Source organism: Acinonyx jubatus, chromosome A2, assembly GCF_027475565.1.
Source record: "Acinonyx jubatus isolate Ajub_Pintada_27869175 chromosome A2, VMU_Ajub_asm_v1.0, whole genome shotgun sequence".
NCBI classification, from domain to species: Eukaryota; Metazoa; Chordata; class Mammalia; order Carnivora; family Felidae; genus Acinonyx; species Acinonyx jubatus.
The window spans coordinates 35,753,123-35,775,453 of NC_069383.1; the positions used below are offsets into that span (position 1 = coordinate 35,753,123).

Here is a 22,331-nt window from a genome sequence, read left to right on the forward strand (position 1 = left end):
TTCTGGCCTAATGATATGCAAAATGACCACTGCAAGTAAGTATTAGAAATAAAATGAAAAGAAACCACATACAGGAAGAGCAAGATAAAAAACAGGTAAACAAATCCTTAAAAAGATCATAATTTTACTAGGGAATAAAAATAATATGGTCACTTGGCTTACTTTGCTTTCAAAATTTATGATGTATTTTGTTTTTAATTTTAACGTTTATTTATTTTTGAGAGACAGAGACAGTGTGTGAGTGGGGGAGGGGGAGGGGCAGAGAGAGGAAAAGACAGAATCTGAAGCAGACTTTAGGCTCTGAGCTGTCAGCACAGACCTCCATGTGGGGCTCGAACCCATGAATTATGAGATCATGACCTGAGACGAAGTCAGACGTTTAACCAATTGAGCCACTCAGGTGCCCCTATGATGTGTTTCTCAAAGGAAAGTTCATTATACTATTTCCTTTGTTTGAAAGATAAAATCAAATTTCAGTAATTCCATAAACCATGTATTTTGAGAAGAAGATGGACTAAGTTCATTTTAATTTCATACTGGATAATTACTACAAAGCATGTAGGACCTATTAGAGAAGGTAAGATTATTAAAAATCATTACACACTTACAGCATCTCAGATCCAAGCCAGTGATTAAATCTTATTCTCAAGGTGCCCTGGATCAAGGGCTGACACACAGTCAGCAGAACAATCCCAGTTTGGTGGGGCATAGTCACATATAGCATAAGGACCTCCCATTCTTACTCCCCCAGAAAGGTCATCCTTCAACCAGACAGGCAGTCAAAGGCAGGAAGAGAAATTTCTGCCCTTCCTGTCTTCCTACCTGTCCCCAAACTGAGAATTCCTAAAGAAATTATTCATTCATGAAAAAGGTGACCTTGTAGTCAGACAGAACTTATATTCATCCCTGGATCCTTGAGAAAGTTACTGAACCTTTCTGGCCCTATAATTCCTCATAGGTAAAATAGGAACAGCACTAACCAATTCTGGGTTAGGTAGAAACACAATGACCAATCAGGGGTAAAGTACCTGAAACCCAGAACACAGCAGGAACTCATACATGTCAGTGGAGCTGGAGATGAGGGGAGAACAAGCCTTCTCCGAACTTCTACTTACCCCACAAAGTTCCTGTTTTCTTCTAGTGTGGTGGCTTATAACACAGATAATTGCAGAAAATATAGAAAAAGTATGAAATACATCTTTTATCTTCACTATAGCTGGACAGAAAGTCAGAACTTTCTTGAGCTTTCCAGCAATACCACAACCCAATACGTAATAGCCAAATGAAAATTTTTCTCCTGACCTTAACTTATTTAAATTTCGGCTTCTATGACTAATTTTTTAATCACCCTTCAAAAAAAAACACTGTTTCTCTACACGCAATATATGCATATGCTTTACTTATTTAAACTTCTCAGTATTTGTTTCACTGCCCATGCATGTTGCACCAGGGTGCATAACCAGCACTGTGGAGCATCAGCAGCAACTTCCGGGAGGAGAGGCATCACCTCTGCTTACTTGATCTAGCATTGTGCTTTACTCAGTACTGAATATATACTGGATCTGTAAGAACATTTTAGTTATAACTAAAAATATTAAAGCTTAGAATTAAGTCATACCCACTCATCTTTAGTCACTTTAATACATAGGTTTGTGTCTTTCTAAATTTTCCCAGAAGAAAAACAACAACAACAACAACAAAACTTGTCACTGAAGTATCTCAAGTCATAAAATGTCTTTTCACATATTCCTTGGGCCAAATGAGTTGGCACTAACATCTATTGTAAACTGTTAGTGGCAGACACCGTTAGGTGCCTGCTGCAAAATCTATCGTTCCTTTTTTCTCTATGAAAAGTTTGGGTTTAGCGTAACAAAGTACCTGGTCAAACGTAATCAATCAGCTTCCCAGATTCAGTTGAAGCAATGTGTTCATGTGATACTGTTCAGGCCAACGAGAAGGAAACAGAAGCTACTATGTAAGGCTTCTTGGAACACTTGTTATTAAAGGGGCTCTGATTCAGCTGGCACAAGGTTATTTGTATTTTGCCATCCCCTTCTTTCCGCCTGGAACATGCCTGGAAAAGGGGCAGTCATCTTGTGACCATGAAGACAAAGGCCACACAGGGGCAGAGCAGGAGGCCAAAAGAAACGTTGGTCTTTCATGTTATCCTTGAGCAGTTGTACCAGCCAAATATAGACTGCATATCTAAGGAGTTCATGCTTCATGAGAAAAATAAATCTATATTCTTAAAAAGAGCAGCTGACAAATTCCATAGAAAATTAGGCAGTATTTCAGTGGAAATATTTGAAATTCACATGGCTAAATCAATAGATACGATCAACGCATAAAAGTTATATGCCAATAAATCATACAGAAAGTATAGTTCTTTGATGATATTTGAAAAATCCTCACATCTCATTTGTAATCTTGTACATTTCTGGTATAATTTTGCTAAGCACACTTTTTACTTCCAGTTCCTTAGGAAAAGTATCATTGATATTTAGCAGGGTTAGAACATTGCTAGTACAGAATAATCAAGCAGTATATCTTGTTCAAAAAAGAAAAACAGAATAAATAGGGGGAAAGAGCTTATTGTAAGCAAAATATTATGTATCTATAAAATTAATAAACCAGAAGATAAAATCAGGAAATAAAATATTTAAGAAAAGATAAAAAGGAGAAAGAATTGTTATTGTTAAATAAGTATATTACATGCTATCTACACAGGAAAGGGAATCGGTTGAAGTATTAGTCATAAACAGACTGCCTAATAGAGCTAAGACAAGATAAATTAGCAATGTGAGAGGGGGGGTGGGTAATGTGACCTGATTCATGCAACTAATCTAATCATGTAACTGAATCTTTATAACTAACATATATGGGATGATAAAATAAAAATACGATATGGGTTCTCGAAATACACATGGGTGAGGGATTATTTCTCTCTGAAGAGTCAGAGAAGACTTGAGGGAATAGGGCCTTAAATTGTGTGTAGGAGTCTGGCAACTAAGGTAGCAGGCAGTGGGTAGGTAGGTGTGAACGACCTTCCAAACAGATGGGAGGAATAGAAACCAAGGCAAATAGGTATCAAAGTTCTTATGGTTCATGTCACCCCAGAAAGTGCCTGGTATATAAGAAACAACCTGTAAATATCTATGAATGACTGAATAAATAAATATACAGCATGTTCAGTGAGCAGTAAGGATTAGGTCATGGTTGTGATGTATCAGGTATATGATGATGTATAGCCTTTTGTGACACGGTGAGAGGTTGAAGAAAAGGGAAATTTTCACATTAGAGCAGAGGAATATGACCCAATTAGATCAGAAGGGTTTATATCTGGACACGGTAGAACACAAATCAGAAAAGTTGATGAAAGCATTGGATAAGGGTTGGGAGAGATAATTTCATAATTTCAGTTTAAGACAACTTTATCTAAGTTGGCATGCACCAGCGGGCAAGTGAAAAAAACAAATCTGGAACATGGCAGAAAGGAGAAACTCAATTATAAATTAGCCCTGATGAATGGACTCCACACATTTACCCAAAATGCACTATGTGCCAGACACTGGAAATGTGAAGATGAATAAGACAGAGTCCCAGCCTCCAAGTAATTCTGATTCAGTGTGATACCTATAAAAATACAAGTAGGTATATGACATAGAAGTAATATATAGAAACGGATAATTAAATCTACATTGTGTGTGTGGCAGGAGAGAGTATCAAAAGAGACTTCAGAGTGGCTGACAACAAGAATGTAAAAGGTACCCAGAAGTTTTCTAGATGAAGGTGGAGAAATGCATATTGAGAAAAGAAGGGCAAGGTCAGCTTTGTGGAAACACGAAGCAATGTTAGAGAAACTGCCGCTCACATACCACGTAAAAAGTGTGTGGTGAACAATGAGATCAGCATGCGAGGGCCACTGTAGCAGACAGCTGTCTTTGAAGACAATGAGCCTTTTCCTTAAGGTTCTAACACTGAAAGGGAGGCCAACTGGACATAGTGCATATGTTGGAGGACTTTAGAAAACAAATTGTTTTGATCAAAGATATAAGAAGAGAATGAGTTCATTAGTGAAGATTTTACTGATGAGAACTAATTGAAAGTAAAATTCTGACAATATTGTTGGAAATGATCCTGGATTATTTGGAAATTATCCATTATCCATGGATAAGTGGAGAGAGACCTCTCAAGACACCTAGCCAGGGGCCTTTTGAATTAGCTCAGGTTTAAAGACATATATATATATATATATATATATATATATATATATATATATATATATATATATACACACACACATAAAGGAAACAAAACAAAACACAGGACAGGATTCAAAGGCTGATGAATCTGGTAGGAACATGAGGTGCCATTATTTCAGCATTTTTCATTGTGTAGGTTGAAGAACAGAGTTCCAGACATTAAAAGGACACAGTATTGTAATAAGAGAATTCGGAATCAGTACTTTTTTTTAATTGTCAGAACACTTATTATTTTTTTAGCATTTATTCATTTGTGAGAGACAGAGAGAGACAGAGCATGAGCATGGGAGGGGCAGAGAGAGAGGGTGACACAGAATCTGAAGCAGGCTCCTGGCTCTGAGCTGTCAGCACAGATCCTAACGCAGGGCTCGAATGCACAAGCCGTGAGATCATGACCTGAGCTGAAGTCAGAAGTCTAACCGACTGAGCCACCCAGGAGCCCCCAGATTCAGTACTTTTTATTACAGGGTCCCACTGTTTCAGGAAAGTAGTTTCGGATTTCTGCATATGACTCTGTGGACCAGCTGCATTAGAATCTTCTGGAGAGCCTAAAATACTTTGATTTTTCCAAAATCCAATCCCCTCAAATTGTTACTGAATGGTCTTGGGTGGATCCCCAATTCTCCATTTCTTAAATGTTTTGAAGTATTTCTTGGATTTGAGAAACACTGGCCTAAGCGAACTCTAAGATTGCACAGGAGACTGATGACAGTTATTGGAAATATATTCTTCTATAATAAAAAGTATCATTGATGCCCCAGTTTTGGAGAAACTAAAACTTTAGTCATATTTCAATCACCAATTAGTATGTTTTAAATGTCTGTTACATGCTTGGTTCTATGGGAAGAAGGTAGAATATGAAGAGAATGATTTTATTGTTTGCGGGCTTTTGTTTTGTTTTTTTTTTTGGTTTGTTTTTCCAAAGATATTCTATTGAAGAATTTACTACAGTTCTTCTGTAAGACAACAGATTTTCCTCATGTCAGCACATCAGTGCTCAGTATGTTCCTTGGTTTGTCACTTGAGGACTTGCAGTAGCACTAGCAGAAGATATCAAGGTGGCAGCTTTTACAGCAGCACAAGTGTCAGCATTAGAAGTGTAAGAATGTATACACTGTGCAAAGGAATTTTCTATTTTGTGTTATCAAAATGCTTTACTACTAGGTACTGCATGTTCTGTGTCTATATGGCAAAACTATAAAAATTGGCATGATCAAACAACAAAGCCTTAAAAAAAAAAAAAACCACCAGGTAAGCTGGATGTGATTCAGCTGTGAACTGAATGTAAGCAGAGACTCTCATTTCAGGGATAAAATATGAAGCTCAGATGCTTAGGCCAGTTAACAACGCATGGCCATTAAAATAAAGCTTCTACTCATCTACTGAACCTCTAAGAGGTCTTTTCATTCCTAAGACACTGCCTTCTTACATGCCCCTAAAAAATATTCCAGGCAACTTCTACTCTGAAAGAGTACTCCAGGTAATTTATTAATGTCATTGAGATTTAAAATGAAGGAGGAGAAAACGTTTATATTGAATGCCTTTCCCAATTCTTAAAATATCAGCAAGTAAGGTAGGGGGAACTTGTTTGTTCACTCTGGATTCTTCCTCATATATGCTAGAGTATAAGATCTAGCAGAATGGGCTCTTAAAATTCACAGACATTGAGGATTGGTCTGATAATTTTCAAACCACCAAGTTCCAAAGTTCCAGGCATTCCACTTCTGTAATTTGTCAGGCCATGAAAATGAATCAAGCATGCTGGGGGGAGGCTGATCCATTCTTTACATGGCTGACTTCTCATATGCATAAACTAACTTCTCCACCCCCATGATTCTTCTATTATGAATGTATTTTGCTGTTCTCTACCTATTCTCACCAATGTAGGAAAGCCTGTGATGTTAAAAAAAAATTCTTTCTTCTTTAAAAAAAAAAGATATTTTGAAGCCAAGAAAGAATTTTTATTGAAAGCTGGAAGCGATTCACTTATGTTTCAGTTTGCACATGACAATGGTAGCCTAATTCAGAATAAGAATAGTATTTGGAAAGAAGCCTGCATAGACCTCTCCATATTTTTGAACTGGGAATTTCTTGAATTTGAGGGTCCATGAAGATCTCAGGATGCATACCTTGTGAATGTCAAGGGTCTACTATAATTAGTTCTCATGAGTGGTTTCTTCCTCATCTAATCAGAGAACATAATTTTCATCTAAAAAAATCTACTACACTATAGCAATTTATTAATATTTATTAAGTGCCTTTGGGAAAAGTAACTTAGTGCCCAACCATAATTTAACTTAAAATCATGTTAGATTCTTATAATGAGCTTATATGATTTTCATATTAAGGTAGGGTGGCTTAAATATTTTTGAAAGAACAATTCATTATACCTCTGTTTGATCATTTCAAATGCTGTGCTTCCAAACTCAGCATTATTTAATGAATTATAATCAGCACAACCTAAGATCTCCTTTAAAAACTGGCCATTTAATATAACTATCCCAAGCAATTCAAGTTTGAATATTCACCTCTCAATGAGTTTTCTGGAAAATCTAACAAAAGGCTTTAAGGAATGATGTAACCATTCTGACGGTGACTTTTAAAGAGCCACCTGTAAATGTCTGTCATCAGTAATGGGATTTCTAGCAGTAAATGAAAGGCTCCAGGGTTCCAGGTCCATCCAAGTGTCAAAGATCATCAAGAACTGAGTTGCTTGCATACTACAACTACAACTTAAAATTGCATAATGGAAACTTCTCTTGGGGCAAGATAAGAACTAAATAGTGGATACTGGACTGTAAAAAGGAGCACAGATTTTCTATTTTGTTTGTAAGATGATATGCTAGAATATCTTCTAGGTTCAAGATAGAATTGAGTAATTACAGGCATTTAAAGTTACTCTTTTCTCAATATGGGACTGAAGGGACAGAGATTAAGTGAAATGGACAAGACTACATGATGAGAGAAAAGAAGAGGACAATAAAGGAAGAAACAATATAGTAGAAAAGATGAAGACAGTGGGGAAATTTTAAGAAAACCAAGTGGAATACAGAATGCAGGATGATCGGAATATATGAATAGAATCCACTGAGGAAACACAAGGAATCTTAAATGTAAGCGAATTTCAAAATAATTTCATTTTTTGTCTTTAATCATGTACTCACACTGTTCACTTTGTCATTCAATTTGGCTTGTATAACACCTCCAAACATCTTAAGATAAAATTCACAGCCTAAGTCTTAAATCCTATGGAGAGCTCCCTTAACAATATTAATGTTCTATTTCTTTCTTCCTCACTTTAGTGAAGATAGAGAAGGCAAGGGAATATGTTCTTTGAATCCTAATGGATTACACAATGGAACACGTGCTTTGGTTGGTAGGAAAAGAGAAAATTTAACCTCCTAGAAAGCAGTTTTCTTCCAGATTAACTTATGGGAACTCAGTATTAGATATGCAATATATATTTACTTCATTTACTTATACAATCAGAGACAGAGCAATTTGAGAAAACAGAAGTATATTTACTAACTCTCAATTTTCTATTTAACATTCTTGTAAAAGTAAGTTTTCTTTTTTCTGATTCATTATTTGATCACTTTAGTACTGCAGATTCTAAGAGTTACTGGTGAATGACAAAGAAACTAGGGGATCAACAATCACCAATGTTGCAATTCAAAATTGTATGTATGAAAATGCTCATCTTCATGGACATTGCTTGATATGGTTGACAAGAGCCACCTTTTAAAAGCTCTTCCTTTCCTTGACCTTCATTGATAAATGCTAATTTGGTTCTTCTTTTCCTCTCTCTCCCTCTTTTTATCCTTGTGCTTCTTTTTCTTCTTGCTCTAAAAAATGTGGATGTTACTGAGCTCCTCTTGGTAAATCATCTTTGTCAGAAATCTCCACTTTCATGGATTCATCTATCATTTCTGGATTATTTCACAAATAGTTGTCTCTGGCTATAATCTCTCTGTCAAGTTCTAATTTTCTAAAAGTTTGTTACTTTAACTTACTTTTCTTGCCATCAGCTCAAACTCCACATGCCTAAGGATCAATTCATCATATGCCTATTTAAATAATTTTTTAAAGTTTATCCTTTTTCCAGACCTCTCGCAACTCCCCTCCCCCTAAACACCCTCCAAATGCTCCACTGTTGATGAGGTATTCACAAAGCACTGCTTTGATCATATCACCTGCTTATCAAGACTTTAAAGCCCCTCCTACCTAAACAATACAGTACAGACTCCTTATAGGCTCCATACCATCTATACAAGTATTTACTGAGCTTTATTATTCACCAGGCATTGTGAGGCACTGGAGATGAGCAGGAAATTCATGGTCCCTGCTGTTACAGAGCTCACAGCCTTGTAGGAAAGGCAAACGTTAAAAAGTAATTTTATGAGGGGCACGTGGGTGGCTGGGTGACGCCTGGGTGGCTCAGTAGGTTAAGCCTCTGACTTCAGCTCAGGTCATGATCTCGGTCCTCGGTCCATGAGTTTGAGCCCCTCATCGGGCTCTGTGCTGACAGCTCAGAGCCTGGAGCCTGCCTTGGATTCTGTGTCTCCCTCTCTCTCTGCCCCTCCCCCACTCATGCTCCTTCTCTCTCTTGTCTCTCAAAAATAAATAAATGTTAAAAAAATTAAAAAGTAATTTTGTGTGTGGCAACTGTGAAATATGTATGTTGTGGGGGCATGTAGGAGGGGGAGATACTTTAGTAGTACCTAAAACACTCAGTGCTGCTTTCTTATAAATTAGGCATATGTAGTAAATAGTGAAAATTATGGACAATTGAAACCATATTATAGAATATTTATCATAACCTTGGATTAAATATAAAATTTCTGGAGCTGATCATAACAGTAATTATTTATTAACTCATTATAAGTGCAAGAATTTACGCTAGTTACTTCACATAGTATTCTTTGTAGTCTTCACAACAATCTTGCAAGATAGGTGTCCTTTGTCCCTTTTTTAGAGAGGAGGTAACAGCCTCCACGACATGGACTCCAAGGACTCCACCTACCCAAAATCTTACTGATTAAGGACAAAGTAGGCTTCATACTCAAAACGTATGTTCTTTCTCCTACATGCTATGACTAGATGAGATACAAGTTTTCCATTGAAGCATACTTAACAATGATGGACTGGACATCCTAGACCCTCCTCCACAGGGTGTCAGCCTTGAGCAGCTGGCCACGGGTGGCAACATCATCATATTTTAACGTTGTATTCTATAACATTCTTGTAAAACTGCTTATTTCATGCTGGCTTTTAAGAAATGCTCTGTACTTTAATGGGAAAATGAGTACCACACAGGCATAGTCTGTCCTTGTGAATAGTTTTTAAGTTAAACTTTTTAAAATTTATGATTTATGAAATAAAAGCAATGTATTCGACTTACTGCCTATCTTTTTGATACATAGAAAAAATAGCAAAAAAACTTTAAAAATATCTTGTTTTCTACATCATAGTGCATTGCTCTACTCAAATCCATATTGCAAATTTTTTGATTTTGTTACTTTCAGTATTTGAAACAAGATGTTTTAGTTTCCTTCTAATTCTTCCATACTAGAAATCAGAAATTAGGTTGAAAAGGAAATATTCAACATTATTCTTTACCACTGCATGCACGAACATTTATAATTTCCTAAAACCTAAATTATTTGTCAGTGTCTAATTCCATATCCTACAGTTATTATTTTCTTCTAGAATATATATTTCATTATTTATATTTCATACTTTATTCTTGGTTTATTCCGAGAGTATGAAATTTTACAAATGCTGAGTAGTTTACTGCAGAATTTCTTGTTTTGTCTGCTGATGTTAATTTTAACATTTCAAGTTGAAGAAGTAAAAAAGGTAGAAATTTGCTAAATTGTATTATATCACAACATATTTTACTGTAGATTATTAAATAAAATACGTAGGTAAAATCATTCTTTGTGTAGCTTTTGTTTCTTCTAAAATCAATTTATAAAACTACTTCAAGGCATTAAAAAGAACAAAGTTTCTTCAGATATTGTACAAAATGATACTTGCACAATGGTTTCCACGCATACAGGATTTAGTACGTTGATTCCAAAACATTATTTTTGGCTATGGCATGTTAGTAAACAAGTGCTTTGTAACTGAAAACAAACAAACAAAATCTTAACTCATAAACTAATACCCAACAAGATACAGCTATTCCTGAAAAATTAAGATGCCTATAACTTGATTAAAAAAATAAATCTTAAAGTACATATTGTAATATTCTGTCCATCAGTTAAGCCCAATGTCTCTACTTTAAAAAGATGAGTGGCTTCCTTAACTTATTTAACTGGTTTGTGGCAGAGTCAGAATAAGACCCTTAAGTGTAATTCACTTCTGCTTTTTATTCTTCTGTTCTTGAACTATTTAATACAATTATTTAAAATATATATATTTTAATTACCTATTGGAAAAGAGAACCTTATATTAGATATTAACCTACAATGAAGGAAGTGATTACAATACTATATACTAATATTCATCTAAGATAGCAAAGCAATGTCATTTACCTTAAATTTACGTCTCTGCTCTGCACAGCTGTTGAAGAACCACAAGTCTGTCTCATGGCTGTAAATGTAACAAGAACAATAATGCGACCAATTTTCATACCTAAACTAAATTAAGTAGATTTGTCATAGGCTAGAAAACTGATAATGTATTTTACAAAAAATTTAAAATTTACAGATTATGGAAGTGTGCATGTGTGCATATGCAAATGTGTGTGTGTGTGTGTGTGTGTGTGTGTGTGTGTGTGTGCGTGTGTTTAAAAACAGTAAAAGAAATTTACTCTTTTTAATCTGGAAATTAGTTTTATGAGATTGAAAGCATTACTATGGGTAAACCAAGCCTAGGAAGTTCTAGGAGTAGATATAAATAAATATCAGAAATCAAGACAAGAGGCTGTCTTTAGCCATTATAGTGTGTTTTCTGGGGTATACAGTAAGCATGTAAAGAAGAAACATCTGGTAATGCCTAGGTTAATATCAGCTCCCATTTGCATCACAATCTTTATATATTATTCATCAATATGTCATTAATCAATGTACCTACTGACTGGACCTATTCAATTGGTGTTTTATGGAATGAATAGAAAATGTAAATATGTTTCAAATACATATATTCAGATATCTATACATGAAGAGTGAAATTATTACTACAATCGGTACTCGAGCTTGTCAGATGTGATTTTTTTCTTTCCATTTTGTATTAGATAGGCTAATATCTAAGTCATCTGTAGCACAAAACCCTGAAAAAAATATAAATGAAAAAGTAATAGCAGATAAATACTAGTCTGTTGGAAATAGACTCTCTACCATGTCACACTTCAAATCTGGCTACTACTTTTCAACATTTCAAAGAAATCAGTTGAGTATAACAAGACCTAATATTGTTCTTGTGACTTGAGCCATCAAAACAGATTTTTTTTATCTCTCTCTATTTTTTTTCAAACCTTATAAAATAGTTCTCCATCAAAACTATATTTGAAAATGAAAAACACGTCCTTTCTTTTGGTCCTCTAAAAATGTGTTATGTATGATAAAGCACAAACCACCATGATCTATTATCAGCACCAAATACCTAGCCTTTATAAGTGCAGGTTTTGAAACATGTTCAATTATCTTTATTCATTTTAAGAGATAATCTACACCAACTCTATTCTGAAAGATTGGTTCAACTCTTTAAGTAGAAAAAGAACTAGACTGAAAAAAAATCGTCAAAGTTTTAAAGTGTTAATTTCATATTTTATGGTTAAAAATTTTAACAAAAATATGCAACCCTTTCACATAAGTGGCTAATAGTGCAACTCACATTAAAAAGCATTTGCAGATGCAAGGATAAGCATCACCTAATATCCTCATTTGACAACATATGCAAACTAGGAAGATGCTGCTAGGTTTGTAACACAATCCCAGTAAGTTTACAGTTGCTAAACTTATCAAATTCTGTGAGATACTAAAACTTTAGGCTCACATTATATTAATCGCAGTGTATAATTTGGTGAACAGGTAAGTCTTCATTCATTACTTCTAAATTCTCATTCATAAAAACCAACTTTCATTCTTATGACATTTTGGCATTAGACCTGATTAAAATACAAAATAATAATAAAATGCTATAGTTTTATAATTTATACAAAGGAGATATATTAATATGCATCATAAAACACTAAATATAAGTGACACAAGAAAAGTCTGTGGTAATGGTTAGCACTTGAAATTGTTAAAAGATATTTAAATTACTTTCAATCATCCTTTCGCAATAAAATAACAAAATTGAGGACTTCCGCCCAAAATTTTATTTATACAACATTTGGTACATGAGCAACAATTTCTTATTTTAGAGTCATTAATATTCCTACATTATATGTGTGTGCTTTCCAAGAAAAATTATGTATATTTTAGTTAAACCAAGTATCAAATCTTGCCTTCCAATACAACAAAAAAAGAAAGACAAACTAAAGCCCAACCATTCTTTCCAAAGATACCCTGGTAACCAGCAATAAAGAAGCTTCTACTGGACTTAGCTTTGGGGAGGAAGGAACAACTATTTAGTCTTTTTTATCAAGGGTCATGTTAAAATAGAATTAGGACAATATGTAGTGCTTTTCCCAAAGTCGAAACAATAAACTCCTACCTTTGGCTTATGCTGCCAGCAACTAAACCTCCCTTGCTATGCCAACAACAGTGCAAAATTCCCATTCTGAAGCTACAGTGAGGAAAATATTTCATTTACTATCTTATGTGACTTCTATGCAGATTTTTCTCTGTCATGTAAATGTATGGAGAGGCTCCCTTTGACTAAGAGAATTTGATGGAAATACTCCAATCACTGTCATTTACTTGGGGAGAGATGATGGTGAGGAAAGTGTGTCACCATAAAATTACTGATTAGTTTAAACAAAAGAATGTGACATTTATTTTTTTAAAAAAAGTTAAAATGAATCTTAAACTCAGGCTGATTCACTACAACTTTTGCAATCATGGCAGACATTTGAACTTTACACGGTTGGAACACAACCCCTCTCCACAAGTCCTCCTTCTTCCCACCCACCTCCCACGAAAGGGCTGGTTCCCAACAACATATATTCTGATCTCAAATTTGTTTAGGGACCAAAAATTTAATCCAGTTTTTAGGGAACAAGTAGTTTCTGGATTGTGTAGATAAGTAGCCTGTAATTCTCTGTCATTCAGAAGGCCATCATGTAAGATTTAAGTACTAGCATCTGGGAATACACCTGAAAATGAAAATAGACAGCTAGGCCATTAAAAAAAAAAACCCAAGATTGTTTTGTTAAAATAAAGGAACAAGAAGGATGCTTACTTTTTTTTTATTTTTTTAATTTTTTTTAAACTAAGCTTACCTTATTAGGCTTACATATAACACAGGATTCAGGAAAAACCATTGCTTATCTTTCAACAGAGCTGATAAACATTTTGAAAGATGTTTTATGTAACTCCAGATTCTGCCTTCCAAACATTAAAAAAAACACCCTAAAAATGCTTCTTCTCCCCAAACAATGGCCTATATACCCTGGGTAAGACTATATGAAACAGTGGTTATATTACATAAGAAAAAGTTACTTTAAAGGACATACATATACTATCAGTTGCACAGGACAAACATAGTGAATAAGGACAACAAACTCCAGAATGTGTTTTTATAACTGTAGCAACAGCAATAACTCCTTGGCAAACTCAAACAGTTTTTCTGGCAACCTTGGAGGTTTTCTGCATTTGTCACTTGGATACAACTGCGGAGGTTGTCTAAGACTGCTTTGTCTCTTTCCACACCATCTTACTATGGCTTTGCTTTTGGAGAAGAAATTTCACATTTTATTTTAACTTGTGAATAAAATTCTGTTAAAATCCCACAAGGGAGTTTTATACAAAACTTCTTATGCCTACGTATACCAAATGTGGTTTCTATACAATTTTTGCAATAAGTGGCCTCATACACTTTTGAAATCTATGGAAATAGAAAATATTTTTCTCTTTCCAAAAAGTAAAATGGGCTCTCTTTTTGAATTAAAATTATCAACACATGCAAATGTAATAATTTTCTGAATGTATACAACTGGGTCTTCACATTTGTTATCATTATGAACATCTTTTAAAATAAGATCTCAAGGACAAGAATGCTTTACTAACCTGCAGTGGTCTCTGTTTATCACTGCTCTTAGGAGATTTCAATCCACTTGTTTGCTGCTGTAAGAGAAGTTGTCTAGCTGCTTGGAGAGCCTAAAAGTAAAAAAGGGAGCAACATCTAAATACTTTGTTGAATGGTAAATTGATTATCAATAATTGGCTATTCCTTGGTTAATAGTAAAAGGCTTCAATGTATGACAGCTCCTTTCCCATCCTCCCTTCTAGAGAGAATTATTAAATATCTTCTAATGTGAAACAAAAATTCCACATATAACACATACACAACTTTACTTAAAGTCATGGAGATACATGGAATCCTGCAGGAAATAAAGTTAATTTGTTTAAAGTGCTTAAAGAGGAAAAAATCATAAACTGCATCAATAACCTCATTTCCACAAGGAACTTGTCTTTGAGTGTTCAACTAAAATGCCCACTCCCTTTTAAATTATCATTCAATTTGCATTTTCATATTACAATTTTGAAGCAAAAGCAGTAGACTTCAAGTGTTACCGGAAGCTGTAATTAAATTTGACAAATCAACATCAGATTATCTTGAAAGTGAATTAATAAGGATTTTCACCAAAGATTAAAAACACTTTTTTTGTACTTACAATTCAAGGGGAAACCTCTCCTTTGACAAAATAAAGTGCAGTTTTAATGCCAAATAAAATTGAGTGGTTTTCATTTGCATTCTTAGCAAAATCAGAGAACAAAGAAATTACCACTCAACCAATCAGGTTTGTTTCTATGTGTGACAGAATACCAATCAAAATAGAAGATGTTTTCATTTATTTTTATGTTTTTTTTTCCCATTCAGGAAAACAAAACTTAACATAAGAAATTAAGCATTTCATTTACAGGAGGAGGGGCAGTTTGGTGAGTACACTATATAAACTTATATAAAAACGAATGTCATGAAAAAATACATATTGAGATGCTTTTAGGGTAGCAGTACAAATTAAGGGAAAAAAAACTTTTTAAGAGCCTCTACTTTGCAAACTCATTTTTTCTCTCAATAACTGAGTTTAATGAACACTAATGATGAAATTTCTCAACACATAAAACTAAAATAAATCATTGCCCTACTCTGTTCTTCATTGTTTTAGAATACAAGGTAAATTTTTCATGATGGGAGAATATCTTAGATCAATATTCTACTATCATAATTGAGATTCTAAGCTGATAAAAAGTACAATTTTGATTGGAATCAATGATCTGGTTTTTAAGAGAGTTTCTAGTATCCATGACAACAGTTGCTTTGACAAGATGTGCATATGGCATTACACTGCCAGCTGGTGTGAACAATGTTTGAACTACTGCATTGAGATGCTGAGCAAACAGAAAAAGTTGCCACGTCTTAACCCTCGGGGAAGGCAGTCATCCCCTGATCAATTATGAAAAGACAGAGAGAGGGCTGCTACAGTCTGGCTCCAAGCAAGTTTTCTGAGAAGGCAGGCAGACATAGAAACCAAAGTAAACAAACTGAAGGCACTATAGCACCCTCCCCTAACAACGCTGATTTGTCTTCCCGGAGCAGGATCTGGCATAGTTTGTAAAGCACACTTTTTACATTTGGAGACACACTCACTCAGAGCAGCAATCTTTTGTTTTTTCAATTTTTCAAGTAATTACTACCTCGATGTTTCTAAGGATGGCACATTCCAGTGAACTCAGGCAATTTCATGTGAAGTGCAGTTTGACAAATAAAAGACCAAGTAAAAAAGTCCCCTAATACTTTATCACAAAACTTAGTTTAAAAGATTTCATTTAACATTCTAAATGATACAGCTTCACTTTTTAAATCACAATTTATAAAATAACTCCAAATGATATTGTGCAAGTGGAAATTACCATAGTGTGACTTAGGCTGTGTCTATGTGAAACTCTCAAGAAAAGAAAAAAAAAATCCATCAACTATTTTTGCCTTTGTTGCCACAGTCCACACAAATTTTGCCTCATCTTTTTCATATAACTGTTTTTTCCCCTTTTGTGTACACACAGACTTATTGAGTTTATATTTAATTCTGTAGCCATTTATTATTCTTAAAGGATTCTGCTGAACATAGTTGTGAATCTTGGAATCATGGACGGCTGGGACTAAAAGCAATCATAGAAATCATGTACGCTGATGCCCTCAGTTTAACAAATGAGAAAATGAGGCCTAGAGTAATCAAGTGTTTTGTTCAAGGTCTCCCGCTTCCAGGCCAGAGTGCATTCCAGTGTGCCATGTTGTCTCTCTCTGTTCCATCAAAGAAACCATTAGATGGCAATGGGTAAAGCTGGAGTAAAGGAGCACATATGGTGCCATAATGAGTGATTTTTACCTATAAAGAGAGCATATTCATTTATCCAAATCTAAAAGAAAAACTACAATATAATCTTTTTACATTTGAATTTGTAAATGTTTGAATGGAACAACTACCACGGAACACAGATTGTTTTTATCGCTGAGTGTTCCTGCCATCCTTGACTTGGATATCCTCGACCAATACCTGATGGAACTCTAAACTCTTGGAACCCTCTGATCATTTGACCAGTTATTACAAATAAACTGAACAAACTGAACAATTCTAGAGCTGGACATAAGTCTTACACATTGTTTAGCTTAGCTTTCACAATTTCCAGACAAGTGACTGAAGCACCAACATGACAATAACTTGATTAAAGTCACAAAGCAGTAGCATCGTTTGGTCAAAAGTTCAGGCATGAACTTCTAAGCTGTCTTCCAAGCTTAGGGCCCTATTCATGTCACCATCCTGCATGATACTCATTCAGCTCAACCCACACAAGAAACCCAATGGAATATGCAACACCCAGTGGCTATAGAAAGACACTAGAAAATTAGATTTATTGAAATTGCAGCACATGAAAATTCCCTGGACAAAAGCATACGTGTACATGTGCATGTTTTTACAGGAGTAATAGTAATAGTAGAATACCACAGACAGCTGGCTAAACTTTTAAAGTACCTTGGTTTCGATGCACATTGAGAGTTATCTTTAAAATAGTCCAGGATCGGGGGTGCCTGGGTGGCTGAGTTGGTTAAGCGTCGGACTTTGCCTTAGGTCATGATCTCATGGCTCATGCGTTCAAGCCCCGCATCAGCTCTGCGCTGACAGAGCCTGCCTGGAGTCTGCTTCCAATTCTGTGTCTCCCTCTCTCTCTGCCCCTCCCCTACTTGTGCTCTGTCTCTCTCTCTCTCTCAAAAATAAGTGTTAAAAAAAGTTTTCTTTTTAATAGTCCAGGATCATCTTTCAGTACAAATTCTTATGAAAAAGAGCCCCTCTCCCCTCCTCTCTAAAATAAAAAAAATAAATTAATTAAAAAAAAAAACATTTGCCTATTCCAACATTCTTTTAGTAGCAGTAGAGACTGCCGTAGCAAACATAAAAGTCAGGAGAACAAAAAATAACTCTAAGATATCAGGAATGATTTAAAACTTATCCTAAGCAGGCATCTCTGGCAGTTTGCATTCTAACTGCAGGCATCACATGACATTTTTATTCCCAGCATTCTGGATATCATTTTAGGACTGAATTTTAATAAACAATTGCTCACAGATATTTAGTTCATCTTAGTAATTTATTTTGTAGCTACCCAAAAGATGAAAGATTATGAGATAAAATACTTTCATCAATATAAGGTGTTAGGTGTCAAATTACATAAAATATTAATTTGAAAATCACTTGTCCACTTCAATTGGTAAATAGAAAAGATAAATTCCAGGGCCATTCATTAAGTTCTATGAGCTATTTAGGATTTATATGATCACCCTCTGCTCTGCAAAAAACAAAACAAAAAAAAATTAGAGCAAAGACAAGAGATGTTTACAGAATCTCCTTTAATAATGACTGAGTGTGATTCTAGTGAACAATAAGAAAGAGGTTTCTAAGACAGCCAAACCATATCTAGTTTCCAAAAAAACATTTGTTTTGAATTAATAGTGCACTTTACTTAATGAAGTTATCTAATTTTAGTAAAGTGAAAGAAAATTAAGATAGGACATTTTAAAAATTGGAATCAGATTAAATTAAAATATTTTGAAAAATGAATAAAAATTTTTACAACAGATTAAAGATGTATTTTTGTTAGGCTGCAGAGGTGTGGGAATGCACAAGTTTTTCAGAATTCAGTGCATCTGACTCCACAACACGTATTACATTGTATGTTAACTAAATGGAATTTAAATAAAAACTTTAAAAAAATACTTACTGAAAACAGCATTCCTAATAGTTACTGTTTAATTTCAAATAAACTAAAATTCTGTAAGAAAAACAGAAGTTCAAGTTATCACCCCTCCACAACAGTAGTAATTTTATGCTACCTATGAATCTCATATATGGACAGTGACTTTAATGAGTAGGTCGTTATGAGAATTAAGAGTAAAAAAGCTTTATAACCTGTCAGATCAATATCTTGAAAAACCCTGAAAACGTTCACGAGGAGTAAAATTGTTTGAGAATAGCTCAGAAACACCCAGTGAAACCAAAAATGTTGAGCATTCTAAGGTTAATAAATAACTTCTTTTTTTCAAAGTAAATATATGTATATTTTGGGAGAAAACAGACATCACTCATATCTCTCCCTATAAAAATAGGAATGCTTAACCTATCAGCCTGTTGCATTTGAGACATTAAAATGAAAAATGGCATCTACACCCATTAATATCTTCAATGTATAAACAGCACAGCATGACACATTCTTGAGAGCTGAAGGCTACAAAATCTCTCTGAAACATAAATAACAAAGCACTCAGAAGCATATTTGATGTTGATATTCATCTCTGAGAAAAACACTGCTGCCTAGGCTTCTTATGAAAATAGATGCAGCCCAAATGGATCTCCTGTAATTGGTTTCAGATAGCGAGGTCAGAAGAAATATGATACAAGAAACGATTATGTGGAACAGGCAAAACAAGAATGTTTACACAGGCACTCCCTAGTTATACTGACAAGGGGTGTATACTTTGCAGATAACCAGAACCAAAAAAAAAAAAAAAAAAATGCCAGCAGGACATTCAAAATTTTGTTCCTCATACTCACATGCTTTAACCTTTAACATATGACGTCTTTAACATGTTACTTTGAAAACTGAACGTGAAATAGGTTTTCAAACAGAATTTCATTGTCTAATTATTTTCACAAGTGTGGTTGATAAAAAGCATATTCGGAGCTTCCACAAAGGATATGAATTCCTATTCTGTTTGGCGTTTCCTCGCATTATGTTCTCACTAAAGGGAATATACTGATAAATGTAATCTGAAGTCTTGTAATGCTATTTAATAGAAGAAAATTAATCATCTAATTGTCATATCCTATTTTCAAACAGCAATCTATCAGAGTGAAATTATGCATCTGTAGCTATTGACCTCTCATTTTATCATGGATGATACATAATTAGACTAAGTTTGTTGGGAAAAAAGACCTAATTACCAAAAAATATTTTAAAAATAATTGTTATTTTTATTTTACAGTATACTTCACATAAAGTTAAAAAATAAATGTGTAGGTATATGGTGTTCATAGTGTGGACTACTATGGAAGTTAAAGTGAGAAGCTAAGATCATTTATTTCATGGTAGTATAATAAGAGTGAATTATTAATAATAAAGCATCCTGTTTACTAACCTAATGTCAGGCTGTCTGGGCTCGGTATTCATGATGTAGATCCAAAGGAAAGAAAATTGAGGCATGGGATGTGTGATGGCCTAGATTCTCAAGTCACCCTCACATGACTTCTAAGGAAGTCCTCAAGGTTCAGATCCAAACCCAATATTCAGTATCTTCCAATATGGATCCAAATCCCAGATAAGCTCAGAAACCTTTCCATAAAATAAGCCAGTGAATTCATGGCAAGTTATGGCTAAGATAGGCTTTTGTTGTTGTTGCTGTTTTTTCAGGCCTAGCATCATATACTCAGTTCAATGGGATGAACAGGTTCTCTTCTTTAGAGCTGGCATTCCAGAGGCTACAGTAAATGATACTAAGTAGCCTGTTATTCAGATTTCTATTTTATTTATTATTTAGTTGCTAATGATAATGAATTGCTAATGGAACACATAAAGAACATTAATATAATCTACAGCAATGTTAAATAAAATTCCTGTTCACATATTAAGGAATTCCATCCAACTGCAAAACTCCCAAGTATGAAAGGTAAAGATGAATTGGAACTAATTTTATTAAAATTGTTAAAATTAATATTTTTACAGAATCTCTTTATTATGGTACATGTTCCAGGAACTGCAATGGTTTATGCACATTCAGTTATTTCTCTTCTACTATGAAATATTTTATTATTTTTTCAAACATTCTTCAGATTTACTTTTTATTTCTCACATACTTACAACAGTTTGGTTGCTTTAATTTTTTTTAATGTTTATTTATTTTTGAGAGAGACACAGCGCAAGTGGGGGAGGGGCAGAGAGAGGGGGAGACACAGAGTCCAAAGCAGGCTCTAGGCTCTGAGCTGTCAGCACAGAGCCTGACACGGGGTTAGAACTTGTGAATCGCAAGATCATGACCTGAGCTGAAATGAAGTCGGATGCTTAACTAACTGAGCCACCCAGGTGCCCCTGTTTTGTTTTGTTTTTTCTCAATATGAGGCCCATACCATCTTTAGTTTGGACATGGACTCAAGACTTATTACTGCCACATTTTTATAATTTCAACTTGCATACTAAATATTAACTGAAAATACACGCTACTAAATTATAGTATATCTGAAAATAAACTATTATTTGAATCCTGTATTCTAGACTTCCTCTGTAATTTCATAATAAAACTACAAAAGAGGTAGAATTTGCGAAAATATTTGTAAGAATAAAATCCATCAAAAATTACTTGTCATTATAAATTTTTTTTGCAAGTATGTCCCACGTATCAAGCAAAGCACTAAGCACTGCACACTTCTGGAGGTGGGGGGGTGGGTGATATGACATTGTTTTTACTTTCAAAGAGCTTCGTGTCTAACAAGAAGCATTTGGTTTCAAGTCAAAAGGTCATCAAAAATGTTTTTAAAACAATGCAGGGGTTCATATGTTGAAGAGATCATCTTCAGTTGGGGAGCTCAGATACCTTTTTATGGGGATACAAAATTGGGGTGAACTTATGTGAAAAATAGTTCACCTTGCAAGGATGACAGAACATGGCCACACCAAGTAGAGGCAAAGAATATGTGGGATCACACACAGTGAAAAGAAGATAAGTAATCTTGGATAAAGTACGTTCTTAGTTTAGCAACTAGTTCAACATCATGGGAAGGTTGGTTGGAGCTAATTAATGAATGTAACTAAACAATCAGTGGCTAAAATAATCTTGATATTATTTAGCAGGTAACGGCAAATGTTGCTGAATTGCAAATGATGAGCTAAGCCTGGCCCAGAACAATATTGAGGTCATGTTGCAAAGGGCAGATGAGAAGTGAGGGGATACGAAGTGGAGGCAAGATAAAGATATGAGGGAGAAAGACCAGTTAAAGAGGTATGTGTGACTTTCCAAATACAAGATAATAAGAACTAATTTAATTAAACATGAGAATCACAAGAAGTACTGTCAAAGTAAAATTGCAGGACTTAGTAACTGGGCATGGAGTAAAGGCTTCTGGGAAGGAGTAAACGATGACTTCAAAATTTTAAGTCCAGGATAACTGGGAGAATAGCTATTCCACTCTTGGAAAGGGGGAAATCAGATTACAAAACACAGGCTTTGGAGAGATTATGCTGTTTACCTGATGGCAGAATAATCAGAAGATTTTAGGATATATCAATACAGAGCTCTAGGTTCAGAGTGACCAGGCTGAAAACAGATTCCCCAAAGCAAGAGATTAGATAGCATTTAGAAGAAAGGGAGAAAATTAGATTGCTAGTAAACAGTAAAGGGGGGGAAGACCCAATC

The 22,331-nt window shown here is 34.7% G+C and overlaps 1 protein-coding gene across 19 annotated transcripts in view; it reads right to left on the reverse strand.

Moving 5' to 3' along the window:
* Positions 1–22,331, reverse strand: part of FOXP2 (forkhead box P2) — a 563,073-nt gene that overhangs the window by 141,515 nt on the left and 399,227 nt on the right. For 17 of the 19 annotated variants that reach the window (XM_053218190.1, XM_053218198.1, XM_053218197.1 and 14 more), the window contains one exon: positions 14,441–14,530. In XM_053218190.1, the coding sequence (XP_053074165.1) occupies positions 14,441–14,530 (90 nt within the window). Of the gene's footprint in view, positions 1–10,801; positions 10,860–14,440; positions 14,531–22,331 lie in introns of those variants that run through there. The other 2 variants (XM_053218199.1, XM_053218200.1) reach the window with 2 other exon arrangements.